This window comes from Camarhynchus parvulus, chromosome 12 (assembly GCF_901933205.1).
Source record: "Camarhynchus parvulus chromosome 12, STF_HiC, whole genome shotgun sequence".
Lineage (NCBI taxonomy): Eukaryota > Metazoa > Chordata > Aves > Passeriformes > Thraupidae > Camarhynchus > Camarhynchus parvulus.
The window spans coordinates 2,308,981-2,333,801 of record NC_044582.1 but is presented as its reverse complement, the minus strand read 5'-3'; the positions used below and the strand labels follow the sequence as shown (position 1 = coordinate 2,333,801).

At 42.2% G+C, this 24,821-nt stretch overlaps 1 protein-coding gene across 1 annotated transcript in view; it reads left to right on the top strand.

The window, feature by feature from the left end:
• Positions 1–24,425, top strand: part of SLC6A11 (solute carrier family 6 member 11) — a 105,145-nt gene extending 80,720 nt beyond the window's left edge. The window contains exons 8-15 of the mRNA XM_030956601.1: positions 5,897–6,000; positions 13,657–13,781; positions 15,512–15,624; positions 17,234–17,371; positions 19,871–19,973; positions 20,682–20,782; positions 22,064–22,234; positions 24,194–24,425. Of these exons, the coding sequence (XP_030812461.1) occupies positions 5,897–6,000; positions 13,657–13,781; positions 15,512–15,624; positions 17,234–17,371; positions 19,871–19,973; positions 20,682–20,782; positions 22,064–22,234; positions 24,194–24,346 (1,008 nt within the window). The 3' untranslated portion in view covers positions 24,347–24,425. The remainder of the gene's footprint in view (positions 1–5,896; positions 6,001–13,656; positions 13,782–15,511; positions 15,625–17,233; positions 17,372–19,870; positions 19,974–20,681; positions 20,783–22,063; positions 22,235–24,193) is intronic.
• The last annotated feature ends 396 nt before the right edge of the window (positions 24,426–24,821 follow it).

The window sequence follows — 24,821 nt, the reverse complement described above, 5'->3', positions numbered from 1 at the left end:
GTCCCGTCCCGTTTGTGATTTGTACACAGCCCCTGCCAGCGATACTCTCCCACCTCATTCCACAGGAGAGGAAGGAAGCTTTTGTTAGGGAGAGCTCTAGCAGGTACTTTTGAAATGCTTTGATTCTCCAAAAGGTTTTGTTAGTGCTCTTAATTAAACCTGTTGCTAATTGCCCCATATCTGCTGGGGTCACTCTTGTAGTGCAGGTGTTACCTCAAGGTCAGAACTTCACATTTTGCTGGTTTCCTACAGTCCTGTCATACCTAAACCTATCTGGCAACAGGTTGTTTTATTCAGGCATTTGTGATAAAATTCTGCAGTTATTCTATGCCCTAACCTTGAAATTTCATTTATTATCTCCTGACAGCCACGGCTTTATTTTTAAAATTCTCATTTGAAACTGAAGGCAAACTGCTTTTTAAAATACAAACACTGCAGAGGTTCATCAAAAAGTAATGAATAATTTAAATTAAAAGAAAACCTGGAGTGATTGCTTGTTCTCTGATAACAAAATGGGAAATAAATGACTGTCAACATTTGGAACATCATATTTTAAAGAGCAAGCACAGGTTTTAACTGGTCTGTGAGTTCCCCCATATTCTCAGGCAGTGCTTCATGATGGGATTGTCACTTACACTCTGGAATTAAGGATGCTTTCAGCTTTGGTGTTCAACCTCACTGTTAAGAATGAGGGGAGAAAAAAATAAAATTAGATATTTATGCAGATCTCAGCCAGTGCTTGGGCTTCAATGTGAGATTAATCCCTTTGATTTTGACAGGAATTCAGGAGTTCTCAAGGGAGCAAACTGAGCTGTGTGGGCTGTAGGAAAGGCCAGGGACAGACAGAGAACCAAAATATTGATTTTATTTGCTGGGAGAACCCTCCTGGTGTTCCACTGTCGTTCCTGTTCACGTGGAGACCCTTGGATGTGGCAGTGCCCCCGGCTCAGCCATGACTCTGGAGCCCCAGGCTGTCACCTGGGCAGTGTCCCAGGGATCTGAGCAAGGGAACTTCACAGAAACCTGTGAGATGGAATGTAAAATGCTGCCAAAGGAGAAGGGGGGATGTGTGTGCTGCTTTCCCCCCACGAGAGAAGCTGCACATCAGCCCCATGGCTGTCAAATGAACCTTCTCAGGTGACAACAGAATATATTTTCTTTTTTTAAAAAAGCCCTGCCTATCTTTTGGGAGGAGCAGACTGAACATAGCTGCCTGATTTCCCCATGTTGCCCAGACATGGAACAATTTTACACAAATTTTTTTTGCATTATTACAAAAAATGGAGTTATTCAGCTGTTTGTCATGGAGGAAGTGCCAGTTAAAGTCAGAGTGTCCTGGGAGATGCTTCCTGCATCCTCAGAGAGATTTCATAACAGCTGCACTGTAGCTTGTTCAAAATATATCCAGAGAGCACAGAAAATAAAGGGAGCGTACAAAGTTAGAGAAACCCCTGGAATCTGAGATATTGTGGTTTTTATTCCATGATTTTGGTTTTTTTTTCCAAAAGAAACAACAATTCCATGAATTGTTTTTTATTCCACCTGAAGGAATTGAGTTTTCATTCCATGATTTTGTTTTTTCCCAAAAGAAACAACATTTCCATGAATTATTTTTTATTCCACCTGAAGGAATTGCTTTTTATCCCATGATTTTGGGTTTTTTTCCAAAAGAAACAATTCCATGAATCGTTTTTTATTCCATCTGAAGGAATTTCTTTTTATCCCATGATTTTGGTTTTTTATCCAAAAGAAACAATTCCATGAATTGTTTTTTATTCCACCTGAAGGAATTGGTTTTTATTCCATGCATGATGGAAATAACCAACATCAGCACATCCCAGGTTGTCCCTGAGGTCTCTGCTTTGCTCAGGCACTGAGCTCAGCTCAGGACAGTTATGCAAGGTTTTGTTTTATCCCTCTCACCCCTTGCTTGGCCCTCTAAATTCACTGCATAAGGCTTGATCATCACAAAACCTCTGGCTCAGCCTTGCAAAGGGACTTATTTCTTATTTCTGCACTGGCCATGTGCTTCAGAAACCTCATTTGTTTTATTTTCAGTGTTTGACATGACTCCATACAGAAAGACATTTATGTTGAGACTAAAATGAGGGGCTGTCACTCTTCTGGGGATTTTCAGTTTGGTTTGTTAAACTGTGGGGTTTTTAGTTGTAAAAGAAGTGACTTTAATTCACTTTATCTGCAGCAGTTACTTTCTCCTTTGCTTTGGACACCCATTAGGGCACAGCCAAGTCAAGGAGCATGTGAGAAAAGGCTGCTGGAAGTGATTTATGGACATAACATCCCATAGAAACTTTATGGCAGGGACATGAAAAGAACCCAATTCTCCAGAGCAGGGCTGTGTTGTCTGCACTACAGCACATCCCCCTCCTTTCTTCCTTCTCCTGCTTCCATGGCACGAGCCACAAAGGAGGCAGGGCATCCTCCAGACAGCAGCATCCTGTGTTTGGCCAGCAAAATTCATCTCCCTGGGCATAGAAAACACCCATGGAAATGGAGATTGTGTCCTAGACCTGTCACAAGAAGGCCAAATTGAGGTTACCCACACAGAGTTTAAATTTTGAGGGCGTTGCCAGACTTGAGAGTTGGATGTTGCAGAGCAGCACTTTCCATTTTTAGTAGAAAATGCTCCTGTTTATTGTTTTGTAAGGTTCTGCCCTTTGAAATTGTGATTTTTCAAATATTAGGGTTAGTTATCAAAGTTTTTGAGCTTTAATTTTAGTCTTGTTTTGGCATGGAATCTTTTAATATGAGATGAAAAAAGCTAAAAAAGTCTATTTACTTTCTTTAAGGTAGGAGCTGATAGAAACTAGAAAACTGTTCCAATCCCAAGTTTGTGAGTGCTAAATTCAATTTATTATCACTGACCTAAGGGTTTTCAAGGCTCAGAGTTCATGAAGGACTCTCAGGGTGTTCTCTGGTGTTCTCAGGTCCTTTCCTCATGGCACAGAAGTATTGAGCTGTGTCACCTTCCAGACAAATGTCCTCTTTGGTCTGCCCCAGGTCCTCCTCTGTGTCCCTGCCCATCAGAATGTCACTGCTCTGCATGGAAAGGGGAACAACTCCTGGTTTAAGGCAGACTCAGCACTCAGACATATCCCACCATGGTTTTGTGGCTGTGAGCTGGGTGGTGACAACTGGATTTGGGATTGGTGTCTGCAGGAGCCCATCAGGCTGGAATGAGAGCAACTTCCCCCCCTGAGGTGCCCTTTGGGAATGAGCAAACTGGGGTGACACAGGATAATGAACAATCAGACTAATGAACAATCAGATTAATGAACAATCAGACTAATGAGCAATTTGAGACCTCACCACATCCTCCTGCCACGAACTGAGCTCTGCAGTCTGAGGCTAAATGTCAGCTGGTCCCTGGCTGCTGGGCAAGGAGATGGAGAACTGATCTGAAATGCCATTTTCAGGGCTTGAAAGTGTTGGTGTGCCTGGCAGTTTACACCAGGCTTACTCCAGCTCTCGTGGTTTTTCAGCCACAGAAAATCTACCAGTGGTTTCTCAATGTATGTTTCTGTTTCCCACTTTGCTGACCACTTCTTGCCATTTTAGAAACCTGAAAAAGTTAAATGTCACTTGTCCTCTGAGCATACAACCCCAAAGAAGCTATGCAGATTGTATTATTCCATTCAGCAAATAAAATTGCTTCTCCATTCCTATTTAAACATCAGCCCTAAGTTCGGAGGGAATTTCTAGACTGATGTCATAGAGTGCAACAAAACCTGTCTTCAGTCTGATTCAGGTTTATAGAATATGTGAAAGTTTCCTTGCAGAAGAGGTTTCTCAGAGTGTTTGCCACTTTTTAGGCTGACTCCCTGTGGGATGTGATGGTCTTTTTTTTTTCCTTTGAAGGACATAGCAGCACTTGTGATGCTCCTCTCAGTGCCCTGCCCTGCTGCTGGGGAGGGCAGGGAGGGAAGGGAAAGGAAAAGGGAAAAGAGAAAAGGAAAAAGGGAATGGGAAAGGGGAAAAGGGAAAGGGGAAGGGAAAGGGAAAGGGGAAAGGGAAAAGTAAAGAAAAAAAGGAAAGGAAAGGGAAAAGGAAAGGAAAGAAAAGGAAAAGGGAAAAAAAGGGAAGAAGGAAAGGGAAAAGGGAAACGGAAGAAGGAAAGGGAAAAGGGAAAAAGGGAAGGGGAAGATGAAAGGAAAAGGGGAAGGGAAAAGGAAAAGGGAAAGGGGGGAGGGGGAAAAGGGAAAGGGAAAAGGGGAAGGGAAAGGGAAAAGGGAAAAGGGAAAAGGAAAACGGAAAAGGGAAAAGGGAAAGGGAAGGGAAGGGGAAGGGAAAAGGGAAAGGGAAAAGGGAAAGGGAAAAGGGAAGGGAAGGGGAAAAGGGGAAGGGAAAAGGAAAACGGAAAAGGGAAAAGGGAAAGGGAAAAGGGAAGGGGAAGGGAAAAGGAAAACAGAAAAGGGAAAGGGGAAGGGAAAAGGAAAAGGGAAAAGGGAACAGGGAAGGGAAAAGGGAAAGGGAAGGATCCGTGTGCTGATCTGCTTTCCCAGCTTTTGTCTGGGCCCCAGCAGAAGGAGCATTTTCAGCTGACCCACACTCTTCACAGCTTTTTGGGAGCTTCCAGTCTTGTTAAAGAGCCTGTCTGTCAAAAGGCTCTCTGTGTGCAGCTTTTCCCGGTGAAGCTCTGGGATGTACCAGCTGTGTCTTATTCGGGGTGACAGCAACGAAACCCTTTAAGCCTCTGATGTAAATCAAATGTGATCTTAATGTTATTTCTAAACAGAAACACTCAACAGCTCCAGAGAGCAAGGTCTCACTTGATCAGCTGTAAAACAAACACATCCCCTTTGTGTGCTTAGGAGGATTTGATGGCTGCTATTAGTACTGAAATCACTGCTGTGCTCCCTCCTCCCTGGCTCCAGCTTCAGCAGGGAATGGCTGCACAGCCACTGCCTCTGATCAACACTCAGGCTTTGGTGTTTTGGCTGCTCTGCTGTAAAAAAAGGACTTAAAGAGATCATTTATCCCAGGAAAGCAGGATTTTGTTGGATGGCAGCTCTGTGGGTTTGGGGTCTCCATATCTCCATATCCAGGACTTCAAGGGGTACCTTCAGCTCCAGTGGGAACACACCCACACTGGTCAGGTGAAATAAATGGCTTTGTTGCAGTACTGTCAAAGTAAAATGAACCTGCTCATTAATGTTCCAAGGTTGCTCTGAGGAGAAGAATCTCACTGTGGCAACTCAGGCTTCATTTTCTCTGATTTAAAACTGTTTGCATCACTTTAGGATACAAATGTTCCCACAATGTCATTACAGAGCTACTGACTCATTCAGCTCTACAGAACTTTTATTTGTTGATTGTACAGTGACCAGAACTGTAATTTTGTGCCTGTTGGATCCATTAAATTTTGCTGAAAACATCCTTCCCTGGAAAAATTATCCCTTCTTTACCCAGCTTAATTTATGTATTATCTGTATTAATGTATTATCTTCTTATGTATTTATGTGCTATAGGAATAGCACATTTTGTCTTTATTCAATTACTAGAGCAATTATTCACACTAAAGTTTTAAATTTGAATAAATAACTTTCCAACACGAGTGATATAAATGCAGGTGATTCTATTTAGGCTGCAATTACTAAAACTATCTAAAAGCAATCAATGAATGGAATGGGTGAGGTTCTTTAGGAATTCTGTCTCCCTTTTCACTTTAGGCTGAGCCTGTAAAGACCAGCTGGGATGGAGAGGGGAATTTCCCTCTCAGCACGTTATTTATTTTTTTTTCAATTTATGATTTGTAAAAGCTTTGCCAGACCCTCCTAACCTGCAGAGCCACGTGTGCAGGTTTGCAGCCCACATTTGGCAGGAGGGGGATTTCTGCTGGCTGCTTTCTGAAGCTCTCCCTGCTCTCTGTCCCCAGGTGTGGGTGGATGCTGGCACACAGATCTTCTTCTCCTACGCCATCTGCTTGGGATGCCTGACAGCCCTGGGGAGTTACAACAACTACAACAACAACTGCTACAGGTAACACCCTCCAGCCTGGAGTTCTGCTCTTGGGGTGCCATTTGGAACCACTGCCCTTCCCCTTTTTCCATGGATAACCATAACCACACGTGGTTTGGTAGGACAGAGATCTGTAATGTTTCCTGGAATTGTTGACGGTGGCCACAAGGGTGTTTGGGTGAAGGAAGAGATGTAGATCCTTAACTTCATTACAGAAGGCTTGATTTATTATGTTATGGTATATACATCTATTATAACTATACTAAAAAGAAAAAGAAAGGAGAGTTTCTAGAAGCTGCTAAGCTAAGCTAAGAAAAGTGAAGAATGAATAACAAAGTTCGCTCTCCCAGACTGTCTCCAAGAAAGCTCAGTTCTGGATTGGCCACCAACTCTAAACATCCAAACTGGCCCAATCCAGGCAGACCTGTTACATTCCACAGCAGCAGATAACCTATTGTTTATGTCTGGTTGCTGAACTTCTCAGCTTCAGCAAGAAAATCTTACGAGAGGATTTTTCATGAAAGAAATGTCTGTGACACTGGAATGGCTGCAGAGGAACTCTGCTCCAAAATGTGGTGTTTTCATCCCTTTTGGTCAAATCTGAGCCTTCCACAACCCCTCAGCATGCACAGAGATAGAAATGTCATGTAAAAATACAGGATTTCAGACAGGTATCATTGAATAACTCACTTCCTCTCAAACCATGACACTGTGTGCATTACTTAAGCTGCTTTTTGAAAAGTACTTCCAGAAATTGTCATTAAAAATCACCTCAGTTTGGCCCCTGCTCTGACTGCCACTTTTCCCCCATTTTTTTGGAAGCTTGCAGTCCCCAACTCAGATGGAATGGAGGGCATTTCATGGCTTATCTCTATTCCCATAAGCACACACACATGGTTTTGTAGGACAGAGATCTGTAATGCTCCTTGGAATGGCTCCAGAGGAACTCTGCTCCAAAATGTGGTGTTTTCATCCCTTTTGGTCAAATCTGAGCCTTCCACAACCCCTCAGCACGCACAGAGATAGAAATGTCATGTAAAAATACAGGATTTCAGGCAGGTATCATTGAATGTGTGTGCATTACTTAAGCTGCTTTTTGAAAAGTGCTACCAGAAATTGCCATTAAAAATCACCTTAGTTTGGCCCATGCTCTGACTGCCACTTTTCCCCATTTTTTGGGAAGTTTGCAGTCCCCATCCCAAAGGGAATGGGGGGCATTTCATGGCTTATCTCTGTATTCCCAAGGAGGGAATTGTCAAGTGACTTCAGGAGGTTTTCATCTCTCCTGAGTCAGTGGCCAAAGGATTGATCTGCACAAAATCCCTGTTCCACATTTCTGGCATGGGCAGCAATATGAGCACTAATCTTTTCTGCTGAAATTCATGGTTATTGAATTAGTTCTCCTAAAATTCCTACAAGGAATTTTGGTTGTAGTGACTCCATTGAGATCTCCAGAGAGAGAATTAAAATTTCATTTTTCTGTAAAGGAAATAACGCAGTCCAAAAGTGAAAGAACCCTAAACAAACCACACCAAACCCCCAAATTGATTTAAATTCTAAATTACAGTTTTACTTGGACACCTCAGGAGGCGGTTTTAGGAAATGCTCCTTCTTTCCATGTCTTAGCAAGACAAAATGTTTTGCTGCAGAAAGTGGTGTGAGTCTTTCAGAGCTGCTGCTAATGAACCTTTTCCCTAATTAGCACAAGCTTAGCAAAGACACCACTCCTCTCCTAGCTTACTCAGTTTTATTTATATTTCTTTCCAGCTGTATCCCAGCTAGAAACTGTCAGTGCCTCAAGGAGTGCAGGAATTTCCTGAGGCTTCTTTTTCCATACAAAAAGCAGGAGTTTGGATTTATGGGATTTTCTTTCCTTCTCCCTGACCCTGGGGCTCTGCTCTGAAGCTCCAGAGCAGGATGCTGCAGCCAAACACCTTTTGCTCCATCCAGGCTCCACAATTCCCCTCACAAAACATTTCCCAAATTTCCCAGCTAGGAAATGGATGTTAATGTGTCCTGACATGTGATTTTTAATGAGTCTGAGGGAAGGGGGAGAGGACAGCAGTGAAGAACAAGAGCAGAATGTGGCCAAGCTGGGCAGGGCAAGACATAAACAGAGCTCTGATGTGAAAACCGCATCACAATTTTTTATTCTAACCAGCACTTTAAAATAATAAAATCAAGCTGGGTTGTTTTTTCCTCCTGCAATCCCCACAATCTGATTGTGACATCATCGTTTTCTGCTCTTTTTTACTTCATTTACTTCCCTTTCCTAAGGGAAAATTGCAGGAGAAAATAATGGCAAGAGGTATTTTAGTGGGAAATGGGAAAGTCTGAACTGCACATGGGCCTTGTGAATTTAAAGATTTTAATTTAAAGATTTTAATTTAAAGAATTTAAAGATTTAAACCTGGTTTAATTCATTAATATGGTAAATGAATTGCAAAAGTCACTCCATGTCTTTGAATGGGAAATGAATTTTTATCATCCTTACGTATCTTTCATTGAAAAATATAACAGAGCTCTGATGTGAAAATGACAATTTTTTATTCTAACCAGCACTTTAAAATAATAAAATCAAGCTGGGGGTGTTTTCTCCTGCAATTCTCCCAGTCTGATTGTAACATCATTGCTTTCTGCTGTTTTTTACTCCATTTATTTTTTTCCCTAAGGAAAATAATGGCAAGAGGTATTTTAGTGGGAAATGGGAAAGTCTGAACTGCATGTGGGCCTTGTGAATTGAAAGCTTTCCATTTAAAGAATTTAAAGGTTTAAACCTGATTTAATTCATTAATGTGGTAAATGAATTGCAAAAGTCACTTCATGTCTTTGAATGGGAAATGAATTTTTATCATCCTTATGTATCTTTGATTGAAAAACATAAAAAATGCTCTTCCCTGGGTGTCCCAGAGTTTGGATCCCAAGTGACTCATCTGAGAAGGTGAAACCCTGGCAGTGTTTCCCCACAGGGATCACAGACAGGTGTACTGGTGTTTCCTCTGATCTTTATCCACCTCAGAATCCCAAATCCATCCCCAGGTACAAGTCCAGGCTCAGCTCCCCTGTTCCCACTGTGGAGCAGGAGATAAAGGAGGGATTTCACACATGGACAAAACCTTTAAGACCTGAACATTTGTCCTTTGTCAAGTTTCTAGCTTAGGAGGAAAAGAGAAATGGAAATTTCTCAACTGGGTTTTAAGGACCCCATAAAGGATCACAGACAGGTGTACTGATGTTTCCTCTGATCTTTATCCACCTCAGAATCCCAAATCCATCCCCAGGTACAAGTCCAGGCTCAGCTCCCCTGTTCCCTCTGTGGAGCAGGAGATAAAGGAGAGATTTCACACATGGACAAAACCTTTAAGACCTGAAGATTTGTCCTTTGTCAAGTTTCTAGTTTAGGAGGGAAAGAGAAATGGGAATTTCTCAACTGGGTCTTGAGGAACCCACAAAGGCAAGGAAGGGACTGGAGGGATGCCAGGGGCTCTGTGGGCTCAGAGAGGCTCCTTAGGAAGGCAGGACGAATTTTCAGAAGTGTCCTGCCTGTCAGGCAGGGAGAGGAGAAGTGATGCACATCTTCAATTATTCAGGTGATTGGCAGGAGTTTAATTTGGAAGAATGTGAAGTTTTCATAAAAATTTGAAGTTTTCCTTTCACTTGAAATCAGTCTGGGCTTCAGTCAGGCTCTGATGCCCTCCTGCCAAGGGTGCACATAAAAAATTCATGTTGGCCTTCCCATGGTTCCTGAGCATTTGTGTTTTAAAACTCATTGGTTTCACAATCAATGGATCCAGATCCCCCTTCTGGTTTTTCTTCCCATAGCAGAAAAAAATCCCTGAACTACAGGGTACTTCTGTCTTCTCAGGAGCTGAGGGGTTGGTAGAACTCCTGCAAAGCCAAGGGAAGGGAAACTGGAAGTTATATTTTAATGAGAGAAGCTGTGTTCAGTCTGTGACTGCCTCCCTGGGATGGAACCATCCAGCTGGGGTGGTGTTACCTGAAATGAACAGGACCTCCCTGGCTGGAGAGGATGAAAGTCCCGCTTTTCCCATTTCCTTGGAGAATTGTGGAGAATTATCCTGCAGATAATTGGTACCACACTGCTGTGGTTTGCCAGAGTTCCCTGAGAGAACAGATCCCTGGGATCCTCTTGTTCTGTGGGGTTGTCCAGCTTGGCTCTGCCCCACTTTAAGGGGCTGATGCTTTGAGAAGGCTGCCCTAGAACAGAGGCTGGACAGAATTACAGAATAAATCAGGGTATGACCGTGTTCACAGGGGTCTTAGGATGAGGGAAGAGACGAGGATTTGACTCCATGTTTCAGAAGGCTGATTTATTATTTTATGATATATATTATATTAAAACTACACTAAAAGAATAGAAGAAAGGATTTCATCAGAAAGCTAGCTAAGAATAGATAAGGAATGATAACAAAAGCTTGTGGCTCGGACTCTCTGTCCAAGCCAGCTGCCTGTGATTGGCCATTAATTAGAAACAACCAACATGGACCAATCACAGATGCACCTGTTGCATTCCACAGCAGCAGATAATCATTGTTTACATTTTGTTCCTGAGGCCTCTCATCTTCTCAGGAGGAAAAATCCTAAAGAAAGGATTTCTCATAAAATGTGTCTGTGACAGCAGGAATTTATTCAAAGGATCTCCTCCATGGATGCACCTTGGGCAGCACAAGAGCTCAGCCAGGGCTGCACCCAAGATGAACCAAAATGGCCCCAAAATGCACGACCAGGCACGGGGTCTGTCCCTGGGATCAGTTCTGCTCCATTTGCACCTTGCAGTTCATTGTCCCATTCCAGCTTTAGCCCCTGCAGTCCCACCCTGCTTGTTTTTCTCTCTCCAGCCCACGGTGTTTGTGCTCTTGGGCTGAGATTTGGGTCATTTGTCCTTGGTGCCCAGCTGGAGCAGGAATTGTTTTGTCTCCCTGCTCTGTGCACAGAGCTCACCATCCCCTCATGTGAAACCCAGACTCACACACTAAAGCAGCACAGAATCTGAAAATATAAAAGCCAAAACCTGAAGCATCACTGCCAGGGGCTTCAGCTTTTATCTCCCAGTCAGAACCAGCAGCTCTCAAATACCCTGTGCCACAGCATTCCTCAGAAGGAAAGATCTTGTTCAGACTGCATTTGAAGCAGGGAATTATCTAAAGCAAATCTTATCTGAAGAAAACAGTCCATGCCCAGTGGAGGCATCATCTGGCTGCAATCCCCCAAAGCAGGAGCTCTCTTTTCCCCCCAGATGATTATAAAATTCATCTTTCTGACCTCTCTTATCAACAGGGTTTCATCACACTCAGTTTCAATTTCTTGGTGTTGAACTCACCAGTTCCTGAGGTGAGAGAGGTGGGATGAGAGTCCCTCCAGAGCTCTTCAGAGCTGAAATTCACTGAGAAGGTCAAGAAGGGGCTGATTTTTTCTTTTTTTTTTTTTTTTTTTGGTATCTCTGCTAAGCACAACGGCCTCTGTGCTCCTCAGTCCTTTATTCTGGATTGTTATTTTGCTTTAAAATGTCCAAAGTGTAGAACTGGGCATAACTACAGGGAGGATTTCATATGTAAAGCAAATAAATAAAGGTTAGAATTGTATTTCAGCAAGTATTTCACTGCAAATGAACAGTGTAAGAGAGAGTCCAGGCATGAAAGAAGTGTGAACATCACTGCACTTGTCCATATCTGAGTCTCCAGTACAAATGGGAAAATTCGTTCTTTTTCATTGCTGGGCACATTTTGTAGATGTTGTGCCACAGAGATTATTTTTACTCTGAAATTATTGTGAAAACAATAAAACCTTCCCAAAATAATAGTTCAAATGAAGTGCAGCTGAGGTGATGAGAGGGAGCCAAAGCCTCCCATGGCCCCAGGCTGAGCTGGTCCTTGGCTTTGCAGCTCAGGGATGTGCAGGTGCTCCCATTCAGGGGAATGGGTGTGCCTGGTGCTCAGTGAGTCCCAGGGGAGTCAGAAGAGCTTTGGGCACATCTGGGAGCCACTGCAGGGCTCATCAGTGAACGAACAAGTTGCTGGAACTGCTCACCTCACTTTGAGCTCCAAAAATGGATGAGATGCTGTTACAGGGTAAAAATGCTAAATGAGACAAACAGCAAAGCAGGGAGAGCAGCAGAGAAGTTTGGAGGGAATAATTGCCAGGACTTGGAAGTAGGAATTGTCTCTGATTCTCAACAGCAAATCTGTGACAAAGATGTGATCCTTTACTGAATTATTGAAGCTGTGAATTAGCAATCTGCTGGATTTTACGGGGTCCTTTCTTCTTATTGATAACTTACACAAAAATTTGCTTCAGAGCCACAGTGGGATGGGGATAAAGCAGATTAAGGGATGGGCTCGAGACAGCTCCAGGCTTGCCTTGTGTTTCAATGGGATAGAGCCCTCGTTTAGCTCAGACATCCAGGGTGGATTGTTACTTTCTCAAGCTCACAGCTGTCTCTGCAAGCAGTCCCCAAGGAGGGACTGTCAGCATCAATCATCTGTCACTCCTGCAGAGCTGTCAGAGCAGCAGGAACAGCAAGATTTCCCTGGGCTCTGGGGGAAATCACACCTTTCTGCAGGAGGATCTTCCCTTTCTCTAAAGTGATTTACTCTGGTGACGTTTCCAGCCTGGGCAAAGAAATCCTCCTTCACCTTGGCCTTGTCCTTGTCGTGGTTTGAAGTGTGGGATGTGTTTGTCTGAGACATCTCTGGCCCTGCACTGCCTTTGCCTCTTTTTGGGTTTTTTAAAATTTTATTTATTACTTTTAATTTCTTAAATATGTCTAGAAACCAAAGTGCATGGATATATTTTGACAATATATTGGATGGATATATTTTTCCAATGTTTAACAGGGATAGAAGGAGCTGAGATCTGACCACAGGGTTTTTTGTTTGTTTTTCTCAGCAAACAAACATCACCATTTTATAGAGTTTATTAATGAGTTCATACCCTCTGGAATCTATTAGTATAATTATTATTAAAGACGTTTCCAACCTGGGCAAAGAAATCCTCCTTCTCCTTGCCCTTGTCGTGGTTTGAAGTGTGGGATGTGTTTGTCTGAGACATCTCTGGCCCTGCACTGCCTTTGCCTCTTTTTGGTGTTTTTTGGGTTTTTTGTTGTTTTTTTTTTTATTTTATTTATTACTTTTCATTTCTTAAATATGTCTAGCAACCAAAGTGCATGGATATATTTTGCCAATATATTGCATGGATATATTTTCCCAATGTTTAACAGGGATAGAAGGAGCTAAGATCTGACCACAGGGTTTTTTGGTTTTTTTCCCCAGCAAACAAACATGACCATTTTATAGAGTTTATTAATGAGTCCATACCCTCTGGAATCTATTAGTATAATTATTATGGAGAAATTGTCCTTAACAATTATTACATGTTTGACATAGTTTTACATGGTTTTTTTAAAGATTTTACTGGAAAACTGCAAGTGACTTGCAACAAGTCCACTCCAGCAGTTGAAACACAAGCAAGGATATTCTGATGGTGTCCTCCTGGTTGCTCTCAGGAATAATCTGAGTTGGGACCTGACTGTTAATGAACAACACTGTTAATGAGCTTTCCATTCCTGTAGCCCAGGGTTCTGTCAGTCCTCTGGCTGAGTGGATGGAAGAAACCCCAGCTCTGGAGATCAACTGCAGTGTTTTTTATTTATATTTTCAGAGACTGCATCATGCTCTGCTGCTTGAACAGTGGCACAAGCTTTGTTGCTGGTTTTGCTATCTTTTCAGTTCTTGGATTTATGGCTTATGAACAAGGCGTGCCCATTGCAGAAGTTGCAGAATCAGGTGAGTTCCAAAAGCAGATTTCTGAGTTAACAAAAATGCCCAGAGGCTGAGGCCAGAGTTCACAGTCTGTGCCATGGCCTGTGGATGAGATGACTCAATGGAATAACTGCTGCAGGAAGAGTTCTGAACTATTTTTGTGGCCATACATTTGTGTGTGAAAAAGATGAATGTTGCTGTGCATAGAATCAAATTCATGAATTCAGGGAGTCACAAACTACACAAACTTTCTCCAGCTGAGCATCCAGAATGTTGTTTAGCAGAGCTAAACTCAGTTGTGAATGATAATCCTCATCTACATTCCACCTTCTTTCAATGAGACAGGCTGAAATCCACAAATATTTATTCCTTCTGGGAAAAAAAAAGAAATGAAAAAGGATATTAAAGAAAAGAAGCTGCAGCTGTTAAAATGAGAAATCTGAAGGGCACACAGGCCCAGATTTATGAAAAATTAACCATCCACAACCATCATTGGAGCTGGGCATCCAATGGAAGTTACTCCACACCTTTGTGGCTGCAACATCCTCAAGCAGAAGAAAAAGAGCAGGAGGCTGCCCCCCCTGAAAGAAAAAAAACAAAACAAAAAAACCCAAAAACCCCCAAAAAACAAACAAACAAAAAACCAAACAAAAAAACCCCAAAAAACCAAAAAACCCCCCCCAAACAAAAACAAAAAACCCAAACCAATGTAATGCTGAGCTGTTGAGGAGGAAAAATTACTCTCATGGAGTTAATCCCAGGAGAACTGCAAAACAAGCAGGGCTTCACTGATGCTCTCATGGAAAATATTTGTCTTTTCCTAAAATCCATACAACTGGTTTCCACTTCATTATAGGAGCTTGTAAATGCTGCTCTAAATGAAGAAGCAGCAGAGTGTGACAGATCTGCACTGAAGTTACTGCAGCAGGAGCACAGGGTTCTCCTTTATTGGCCTTTGTGCCCCTGCTTTGAAAGCTGGCTGGCTTCATAAAAAGCAGCTGATAAATAAAACCAGAAAAACATCAGCAAGGTGAGAAGGTATCTTAGCAGATCTGAGAAGTTATCAGTTACAAAAATGTTCTATTTTGAAGATTTTTCTAAATATGTAGCCAGTGTCATACAACAGCAGCAGCAGCAGCACCCCAAAACACAGAGCAGGATGGGAACCAACCTGAAGAAAAATAGGAGAAAAATAAAGACTCCAGGATATGTTCCTAAGTTATATAAGGCAATCACAGGAGCACAGCTATGATTTATTCAGGGATGTTTGTAGAGCTGCACATCCACAGAAAAAAGGGGAGCAGAAAGCACTGGATGTCTGAAGAGAAGCTGAGCATCCTTTGGCCAGGATGCAGGCAGGGTTGTGCCATTTCTGATGAAATTGTTTAGACTATGAGAGATGCAGTGTTCGTGAAGGAGTTCAGTTTTGGGTTTAGTTCCTCTTATCTGCCATGGCAGAAGAATCAGGCTGTGGTGGGCTGACCCTGAGCAGCAGCTGGGCATCCTCACTGCTGCTCACTCTCTCAGCTTCCACAGGGCGTGGGGAAGGGAGCAGCAAGAGGAAAGGTGAGAAAATGGCTGTGTCCAGATAAAACAGTGTGAAAAGTGATGCTGAGTGCGCCCTGCTCAGCCAGAGCCATGCTTTTGGTGTCAGCAGTGCTGTTCTCCCACAGCTCAGGCTGCTCTGGAGGAGCTGGACTCCATCTCAAACTCCCACACAAATAGAAATTTTTCATTTCTTTATTCCTTTTCAGGACCAGGGCTTGCATTCATTGCTTACCCTAAAGCTGTCACCATGATGCCTCTGTCTCCTCTGTGGGCAGCTCTGTTCTTCATGATGCTCATCTTCCTGGGCTTGGACAGTCAGGTATGAAACAAAGCCCACTGCAATGAGCTTTAGCTTTTTCCCCACCTCCCCAACAGGTGGAAATGGCCCCTAAACAGCATCAGCCTGATGAAAGACTGAATCCTAACTTGATTCTTTGCTATTTTAAATCTTAGTTGTGATGCTGGATATTCCTTCATGAAGCAAAGGCTGGTTCAGCCTGACTCCAGCTCTCATTATTAACATGGAAATCAGTCTGAACTTCAACAGGGCTGATTAAAATTCACGCCTCAGTAAAACACCAGCCCGTTCTTAAAGCACTTGGCAATGAATTCTGAAGCTGAATATCAGATAGGGATAATGTAATTTTCTAGGGTGTATTTTTACTGCAAGATACCATAGCAAGGAATGTGCAGTCATATCCTGCAGCAAAGGGGCAGCACAGAAGTCGTTGTCCTTGTGTGACTGTAAAAATTACAGAAGCTGCTCAAAGAAAACATGAAGTGCCTGGGATTTTTAGCATGCAGCTCAACTCTTGGCATAACTGGGTGCAGAAAGTGCATGACATTTCCAATCCTTAAATTTAATGTTTTAATAACTGCTCTTTTTAATGATCTAACAGGTTCTTAAAAGTCTTTTTTTTTTTTAAGTGAGCAGTTCCTGGATTATGCTCTTGACTACTCCAGTGTCTATTTTGGGACATAAATTTGGTTTTTTTCAGGCATATATGTTTAAAAGCTGATGTAAATTCACACACACACACACACACACACACACACACACACACACACATATATATATATATATATATATATGTTGTAAATTTCCAGGTGGTGATACTGGTGATACTAAAAGGGCTTCTATTTTAATAATAGTGCTGTCTATATGATGATTAATGAGAATAGCTCTTTATAAGGGAATAAGTTTTGGGGATATGTTGCTAGTAACCAGATAGGTTGTTCTGATTCCATTTCCATTGTCTAAGAAGAACACCATATTTTTTGACTTTTCACAGACCTCTGATTAGGTTAGAATTAGTCTGTTTTAGAAACCTTGCTCCAGAGCCATGAGTCAGAAGCTCAGGCCTTTTGCTTTTTTTGATGTTTGAAGACACTGAGCATATTCCTGCCCTCCTTTGTTAGAGGTACCTGGCTTGGGCACCCAACAGCTCTGGGAACTTCTCTCTTTTGGTAAATGGAGAGAACTTCTCCCAGAGCCTGTTGCTCCTTTACCAGGTTGAAGGATGCATGGCAAAATTGGCAAAAGTGCCTGGAAGTGACATGATCCCATGTAGGGTTTGTACATTATTTAATTCCCATTCAAGCCACATTTGAAAGGTTTAATTTTCATTTAGTCCACCTGCTACAGGGCAAATGCAGTCTGGGATAATATTAGAGGATATATTATAATATATTATATACATTATAATATTAGAGAGTACTGTTTGAATTTGGTGGAAATCCATAACTTTGGACTTTTTCACTGGGAGATGTTCCTCTCAGCTTGAGCTTCTGCTTATGGAGCATCCCCAGGGATCACCCACCCTCTGTGATGAAAACACAGGAGGATATTTAAAGTGTTAGGTGGCAAATGCCAATGCCAGCAGCAGAGGAGACAGGTTTGACTGGATCTTTGCTGTGCTTTGTTGCAGTTTGTGTGTGTGGAAAGCATTGTGACAGCCGTGGTGGACATGTACCCCAAGGTGTTCCGCAGGGGCTACAGGAGGGAGCTGCTCATCCTCGGCCTCTCCGTCGTCTCCTACTTCCTCGGCCTCATCATGTTAACTGAGGTGAGAGCTGCCCTGCTCAGCGGGATTCACACCCTCTGAACCTGAGAGAAGCAGAGAAAAGAATGATCAAAACAATTCTTATCTCGTTTGCTGCTCCTGTGTTGTGCCAAAGCAGAACGCAATGTGGAGATTGTTCACCCAAAGTGACGGGGTTTTGTTTCCTTGGCCTGTCGGGGCCAGGTGTGTGGGTTGGGACTGTTGGCTGAGAGTCACAAGATTCTGTGCACTTGAGCTGGGTGCTTGTGCAGATTCAGTTTAGATGTAGTGTAATATCATATAGAATAATATAGTGTAATAAAGTGTGGTGGTGTTCCCAGGACAAGGGAAGGGATGAGAATCTTGACTCCATGTTTCAGAAGGCTGATTTATTATTTTATGATATGTATTATATTAAAAGAAAATGATATATTAAAACTATACTAAGAGAATAGAAGAAAGGATTTCATCAGAAGGCTGGCAAGGAATAGAAAAGAATGATAATAAAATCTTGTGACTCTCAGAGAGTCCGAGCCAGCTGGCTGTGATTGGCCATTAATTAGGAACAACCACATGCACCAATCAAAGATGCACCTGGTGCATTCCACAGCAGCAGATAATTCTTGTTTTTCTCTTCCTCTGAGGCTTTCTCAGGAGAAAATCCTGGCAAAGGGATTTTTCAGAAAATATCATGGTGACAATAAAGTAATTAATTGGCCTTCTGATATCAATGAACGCATCACTTTCTCCCCATCACTTTCTCCCCATCACTTTCTCCCCATCACTTTCTCCCCATCACTTTCTCCCCCACTTTCTCCCCTGCTTTTCTTGTACTGCTCAGAGGGAAACAACTTGTGGTTACAACCACCACAGATAAAACACAAGAACCTTTGCCACAGACACATTTCCCTGTCAGGAATGTGGCAACAAAATACTTGAGAGACTGTTCTGAGCTCCTGTGTAACAACTGCAATTGGAAAAGTGGCTTTGTTTTATCAGCTGAGCTCAGGAGATGTTTTAATCAGAAATGCACAGCCCAGCCAAGGAAATTCCATCTGCTTTGCACCAGCCAGCCACAGACACTGATTGTGGTTCCTGCTTGCTCACCCTGGGCAGGAACAGCCACATTTTGGATGGAAAGAACAATAAAGATGAAGTGAAAAGAGAAAATCAAACCATCTTTGGTTTCCAGATCACCAGGCCATGTCAATCAGTGCAGCCAATCTCTGAGCAGAAATATTGTGTCCCTTCCAACTTGGAATAATCTGGAATTTGGATCATTAATAATTAATTACACTAATCAAATCTCCCTCTCTGATAAGAGATATGATGCCCTGTGTAAAATAATGCATCGAACAGGAATTTTATATACTTATTGACTTTATATTTACCTGTAAATCATTCTTATTCTCAGTGAAATCATCTTTGCTATGCAAAATGGGAAATCTTGAAATAACCCCTCCACAGGGTACAGGATGAGCAGAGCACTGAGAGATATTAAGATATACTAAGAAATATAAGAAAAGAAATATAAAGAAATATAAACCTGAGGAGTGAAAGGGAAGCAAGTTCTCCAAATTGCAGGAATATCCATGCAGGAGTTTTGCTCTCCTTGTCTTAGTTGGTTGATTTCTAAATTTGCATTTTGCTCAGGTATTTGCTGAGCCTCACCATGATGACTTTGCAGTAGAAATTTCATTTTTTTTCCTATTTTTAGGATTCTCTTCCATCTGCAGAACGTTGTCTGAGATGTAATGGGTTCACATAAGCTCCCCCAAAACCATTACATTCCAACTGAGGAGCTCATCTCAAGCCCCTTTTTCCTTCCTTGGAATTCCTTTCCATTGAAATGCTCTCTTGTGAACTCCTCCTCCTCATTTTTTCAATATTAAATACAGATGTGAGAAATGATTGTGTCTCACATAAAAAGTGTAATATTAGCCATAAAATTTTAATTCTTTTAACCCTAATGTTATTGATTGGATGATTCTTATTTCTTTTTCTTTGTGACAAATAATGACGACTTGTTTCATGTGGCTTCAAGTCTGTCAGCTGCATGCACACTTTTTAGGTCACTTTACTCATTTTTTAGTCCCTACACCATCAGAGAGGGGTTTTGGTAGCTACAGATTTTACCTTCTTTCCCCACATTTTAATTAATTCTATTACATATTAATAACACAGACACAGAACCAGGATCGGGAGGTCAGAATCACCTGGGAATTATCTACAGCTTGATGTGATAAAAAACACAGAGGTAAAATCAGGGAGGTGGGAGAGCATTTTTGGAAGAAAAAAAATCAAATTTCCTTCTCTCCACTCCAGATTTACCACCCTTAAAGAAGTGTAGAGTGAAAAAACAAACTAAGAAATTAAAACTCTTTGTTCAAGAAGGAACCAACCTCAATAGGAAGCTTGCCAGGGAGCCAACAGCTTGACAGTGTAATTAAAAGAGATTTGCTATGAAATATTCCCACTGGTGCCAACTCAATTTTTTTTCCCCTTTCCTATTTTCTCTTCCAGGGTGGGATGTATGTGTTCCAGCTCTTTGACTCCTATGCAGCCAGTGGGATGTGCCTGCTCTTCGTGGCCATATTTGAGTGTGTCTGCATAGGCTGGGTGTATGGTGAGTGATGAAAATTGCTCTGTTTTTCTTATCAAAGTTTTCTATTTGCATAAAAGCAAAGTGACAGCCTCGTACCCTTATGGAATGGGACCTTCCACATTCCCATTCTCCCCCCAAAAATTCATAAATGCCTTTTTCTCCACAAAGATGCACACTCTGGATAATTTCACCATAGAACTGCAGATCACATGTGCCCAGCTATCCTTGGGTTCACACATGAGCATCTAAATATATTTACATATATAAATTACATTTATATTTATATATAAAATAGATACTCTTTGACTGGGGTTGTTTGCAGCCTGATCCCACAACAAGGAGAATAAACCAACTAAGCAGAATATATTCAGTTTATACTTGCTCTGAAGGCAAGCAAAGCTCAAGGTGTGGAGGCAAAAGGAGAGTAGGACTAAATGAAATGTTCATATTTTTGTGACAGCTTGTGCCACACTAATGAAATCTCCCTCTCTGACAAGTGATACAATGATCTGCATGAAATAAAAGTTTTATAGCACCAGAAGTTTTATAGCAGCAGGAATTGAAAATCAACTCCTGCCATGAGCACAGGGCAGATGGCAGGGAGGAGTTTTCCAGGGAAAGAGGAGAAGCTTCAGCCTTCCCATGTCTGTCTTTCCCTGCTTTAAATCCTGACCTGGACAACCCCTTCCATGTGCACTCTACATCTGCTTTTCCTTTGGTTTTGGGCAGGCAGCAATCGCTTTTATGAGAACATTGAGGACATGATTGGGTACAAACCTGTGTCGTTGATTAAGTGGTGCTGGATGGTCCTAACTCCAGGTATTTGTGCAGTAAGTACAGAATGTCCAAAACACTTGTTTTAGATATAAAGAGGGGGCTCTGTACATGGTTTTTTCTATTTTTGCTGCTGCTAATAGTTGAGAGAAATGCCTATTGATTTGTAGCATGTATTTCAAATAAAAAACACTCTGTAGGATCGGTAAAATTGTTAAATATCTGTAAAATTGTTAAATATTCTGTGAGAAAATCTTAGTATGTACAGTCATAGAAACAAAAATAATGCCAGGGCCCTAAATGAACATTTGCCAGAACAAGAGAGATGCTTTTCTCTGTACTTGGTGCACCTTGTGTGCCAACACACAGCCTGAGCTCCTCCAGACTTGTGCTGGGTCCTTTGCTGCTTTCTCCTCCCTTCTCCTCTCTCTTTGGGGGTAGTGGACATTTTCCAAAGGAGACAAGACATTTTTTTTACTTTTAAAAGTAGTAGGAGAGGCCAAAAGCCCATCCCACGGGCATGAAGGAGGGGAAGGAAGCTGGTGCCAGCTCTGCAGAGCTGTGGCAGCGTCACAGGGACAAAGTTCCAAAAGCAGCATGAGCTGATTGCCCTTAAAATTGAGGATGAGATGCCAAAACCCCTTCCAGCTGTGCAACACTCCAGTGGTGGCAACTGCAAACCACAGCAGCTGGGGCACCTCGAGATCCAGGCTCCCATTTGCAAACTTAGGAACATTTCTGACCCATTTGCACCAAATCTGAAATGTCCTCTATACCATTTGCTCTTGTGCACTCGTTTCATCACTTTGGAGAAAATGACATGGTAGCTTTTCTCTATTTCATACATTGAAATGGTCCAAGCTGCTTGATTAGAAATTGAGACAGATTTTTTAGGGGTTTTGGCAGGATGAAAGCATTGGAACTGCAGATACACACAGTGGATTAAAGCAACTTCAAAAATTTTGGCTTTCATTTTTCATCCTGACAGGTTGGAGAGAGCCCAGCTCATGTTATTTAATCACAGCTGGTTTACTGTAGCAAAACTTAATCTTTCCTGCCCAGGTGCTGTTTGCCATCAAAGTGCTGGGTTTATTGTCATCAAGAGGTAAATAGGATTAAACTTGAAAGGTTGCTCGTTTCTGCAGGAGCCTCTGAGATGTGTTATTTAAGCTGTACAGAAAAGAGGATGTTGCTGGTGGGTTTTTTGCTCTGAGTGAAGATCTTCCCTTTGCTCTCCCTCCTCAGGGAGCCTGGCCTGGCCTAAACACTCAGCCAAATCCTTGTTACACACACAGGGTTTGCCCAGATACCTCTGACTATATCTCTGCTTGTTTCAGGGAATCTTCATCTTTTTCCTGGTGAAATACAAGCCCCTGAAGTACAACAATGTGTACATCTACCCTGACTGGGGCTACGGCATCGGCTGGATGATGGCACTCTCCTCCATGGTCTGCATCCCGCTGTGGATCTGCATCAAGCTCTGGAAGACAGAGGGCACCTTCATGGAGGTGAGAGAGAGCTGCAGAGAGATCAGTGATGCTGCAAAAAGAGCTGGGAAGGGGGTGGGACTCCTCACCTCTCGGGAGTTCTGCTGGTCACAGTGACTCTGAGATAAATTAGAAAGTCTCTTTTCCGAGCCCAGTGGTCAACGAAGAGTCAAGATTCTCTTGTTCTCATTTTCAAGGTTGTTTATTGTTTCTTATCTATAAAATTCTTTCTCTGACCTACTGAGGTCCACTCAGCAGGACAGCCAGAGGCACACTGACCGCCCTCAAGGGCGGTGTTATCTTTTTATATCAAAGACTACATGTACATTATTTACAATAACTTCCCAATACCTGTCACCTATGTTAGACAGTGAGCTTCTACTCCAAACCAATCCAAAAGTGCCACCATCACAGCAGAAGATGGAGGCCAAGAAGAAGAAGGAGAAAGTCTGGACATGCCCAGATCCCTCCATCTTGCCCCCTGAACCCCCATTCTAAAAACCCCAAAAATCTATTTTTCACCCCGTGACAAGCTGATTATTATTCTTCTTAGACTTTTGTGGCTTGTAATCCTTCATATAACGTTGGTAATTTTTTCCATGGGTCATAATCAAACCCACAGGGGTCTTGGGCTCTGTGCCAGGGTCTCTGAGCCCCCGGGAGGGGTTTGAGCCATCCAGGCCAGCCAGAGGGATGTCCTGAATTCCAACACTCACCTGCATCCTTTAATCACAACAGCAGTGCCACATCCCTGTTCCCTGCCTTAGGGCTCTCAGCTGCTCCTGGAAAGAGAATTCTGAACTTTCTCTGCTTTGTTCTGAATTCCTGTTGGGTTTTTTGCTGCCAGTGGTAAACTAACCAATTTAAGGTGCTCTGTCCCAGCACAATTTGTAGCTTAAAATGTCTGTAACATCACCAAATCCCTCAAGGTTTGTACCAGCCATTCCCTTTTTCCACTGTTTTCATTTGTGCTGCCAGGATTTTCTCCAAGAGCTGGGTTGCCCACATTCCCATTTTCTGGACAGTTTTCCTAATTTCAGTTCTCTAAATGAGAAACTCAGGCAAATAAAGAGATTCAGTGGAATTTTCTGACATTTGGTGTCAGGTTAGCTCAGGTCTAGGCTGAGGTTATTATCAAGTTGAAGCTTGGAAGGTTGCTTGTGTCTGTAGGAGCTCCAAAGAAAGGCAGTGAAGGACGCAATAGTGGAAGAAACAAAAATACAAAACTTTTTCAGCCATTTGGGATTCCAACATTGCAGAAAAGCCTTGTTTTGTTCACATTGCAGACTCTGTTCATCTGGTTAAACACAGCCTGGAGACCGCCTAGGAAATCTTTACTGGGTATATAAACTAAAACTGAATTGTCCATGATTTAATTGTCTCAGAGAGTCAAAAAAGGAAGTCTGCACAAATCTAAACATTAAATATTTTCTCAATTCACCAGCCCTGGAGGTGAGCAGACTTTGCTGGAGCTGCAGCACTGCAGACAGGTCGTTATCTTTTCCCTGCCAGGATGACAAGAGGATTCTTTGAATCGCAGCTGGGAGCTTCTTGAGGAGCCAACTTCCTGCTGCGAGCAGCAAGCTTGCTGTGGATGTCATTGCTAGAAAAGTGAAAGTAGATTTTGCTCTATCACAGCTCAATACACCTTAGCTGTCTCTGGTTTATTTGCTTTTTCCAGTGGACATCATGGATGATAAAATGAGAAACAAAAGGTACCTGTAGAACAGACACAGTGCTGAGAGTCTTCATGAAAGGGGATGATGAAATCAGCATAAAAATTCACTTTGCTTTGAGCTTTGCCTTCTTGGGTCTGGCAGGATTTATCCAGAATTGTGCAGTCTGCAGGTTTGAGGGTATGCCCACAACAGGGAAATAAATGAGAAAAGCAGGACAAAAGCCTTTTCTAGTGCATCTGTTAAAGAGAGGCGTCTGTGGCCAAGAAAAACATAATGATTTCCAATTTCTCCAATTTTCTAGAAATTCAGGAAGCTGATTACACCTAGCTCAGACCTGAAAATGCGGGGCAAGCTCGGAGGAGGAGCCTACATTGCAGCAATAAATGACTGCGATGCCAAACTGAAAGGAGATGGCACCATTTCCACCATCACAGAAAAGGAGACACATTTCTGAAAGAACTTTTTTTTTCTTGTTTTTTTTTTTTTGTATAAAGAAATAAATAAATTCACTTAATTATAGAGGCTGGCTTGTTTTGCACAGAATTTTATTAACCAGTTAATTTTAAAGTGAAAATTGTATACTTGTTTAAAAAGTGATTTTTTTAAATTACTCTATCCATAATGATTCTGTAAAAGAAAAAGAAATAGTATTATATGGTCTGTTAGTGATGACTTCTTGTAATATGGTGATTCCAGTCAATGTTTTTTTTTTTTTTTAGACTTTTAGAGGGACCTGTATAATGTGCTGTAAAACTTTTCTACTTTGATTTGTGGCAGGTGTAATGTTGTATAGACCTTCTAACCTGTAAGCATTTCAGCCCATTTCAGCTGTCCATGTGTGTATATAAAGGGGACCAGCCTGTCCTGTGGTTTGCTTGGGAAGAAATCTCCTTTCAGGGCGAGTTTGGTGACGCTGACAGCGCCTCAGC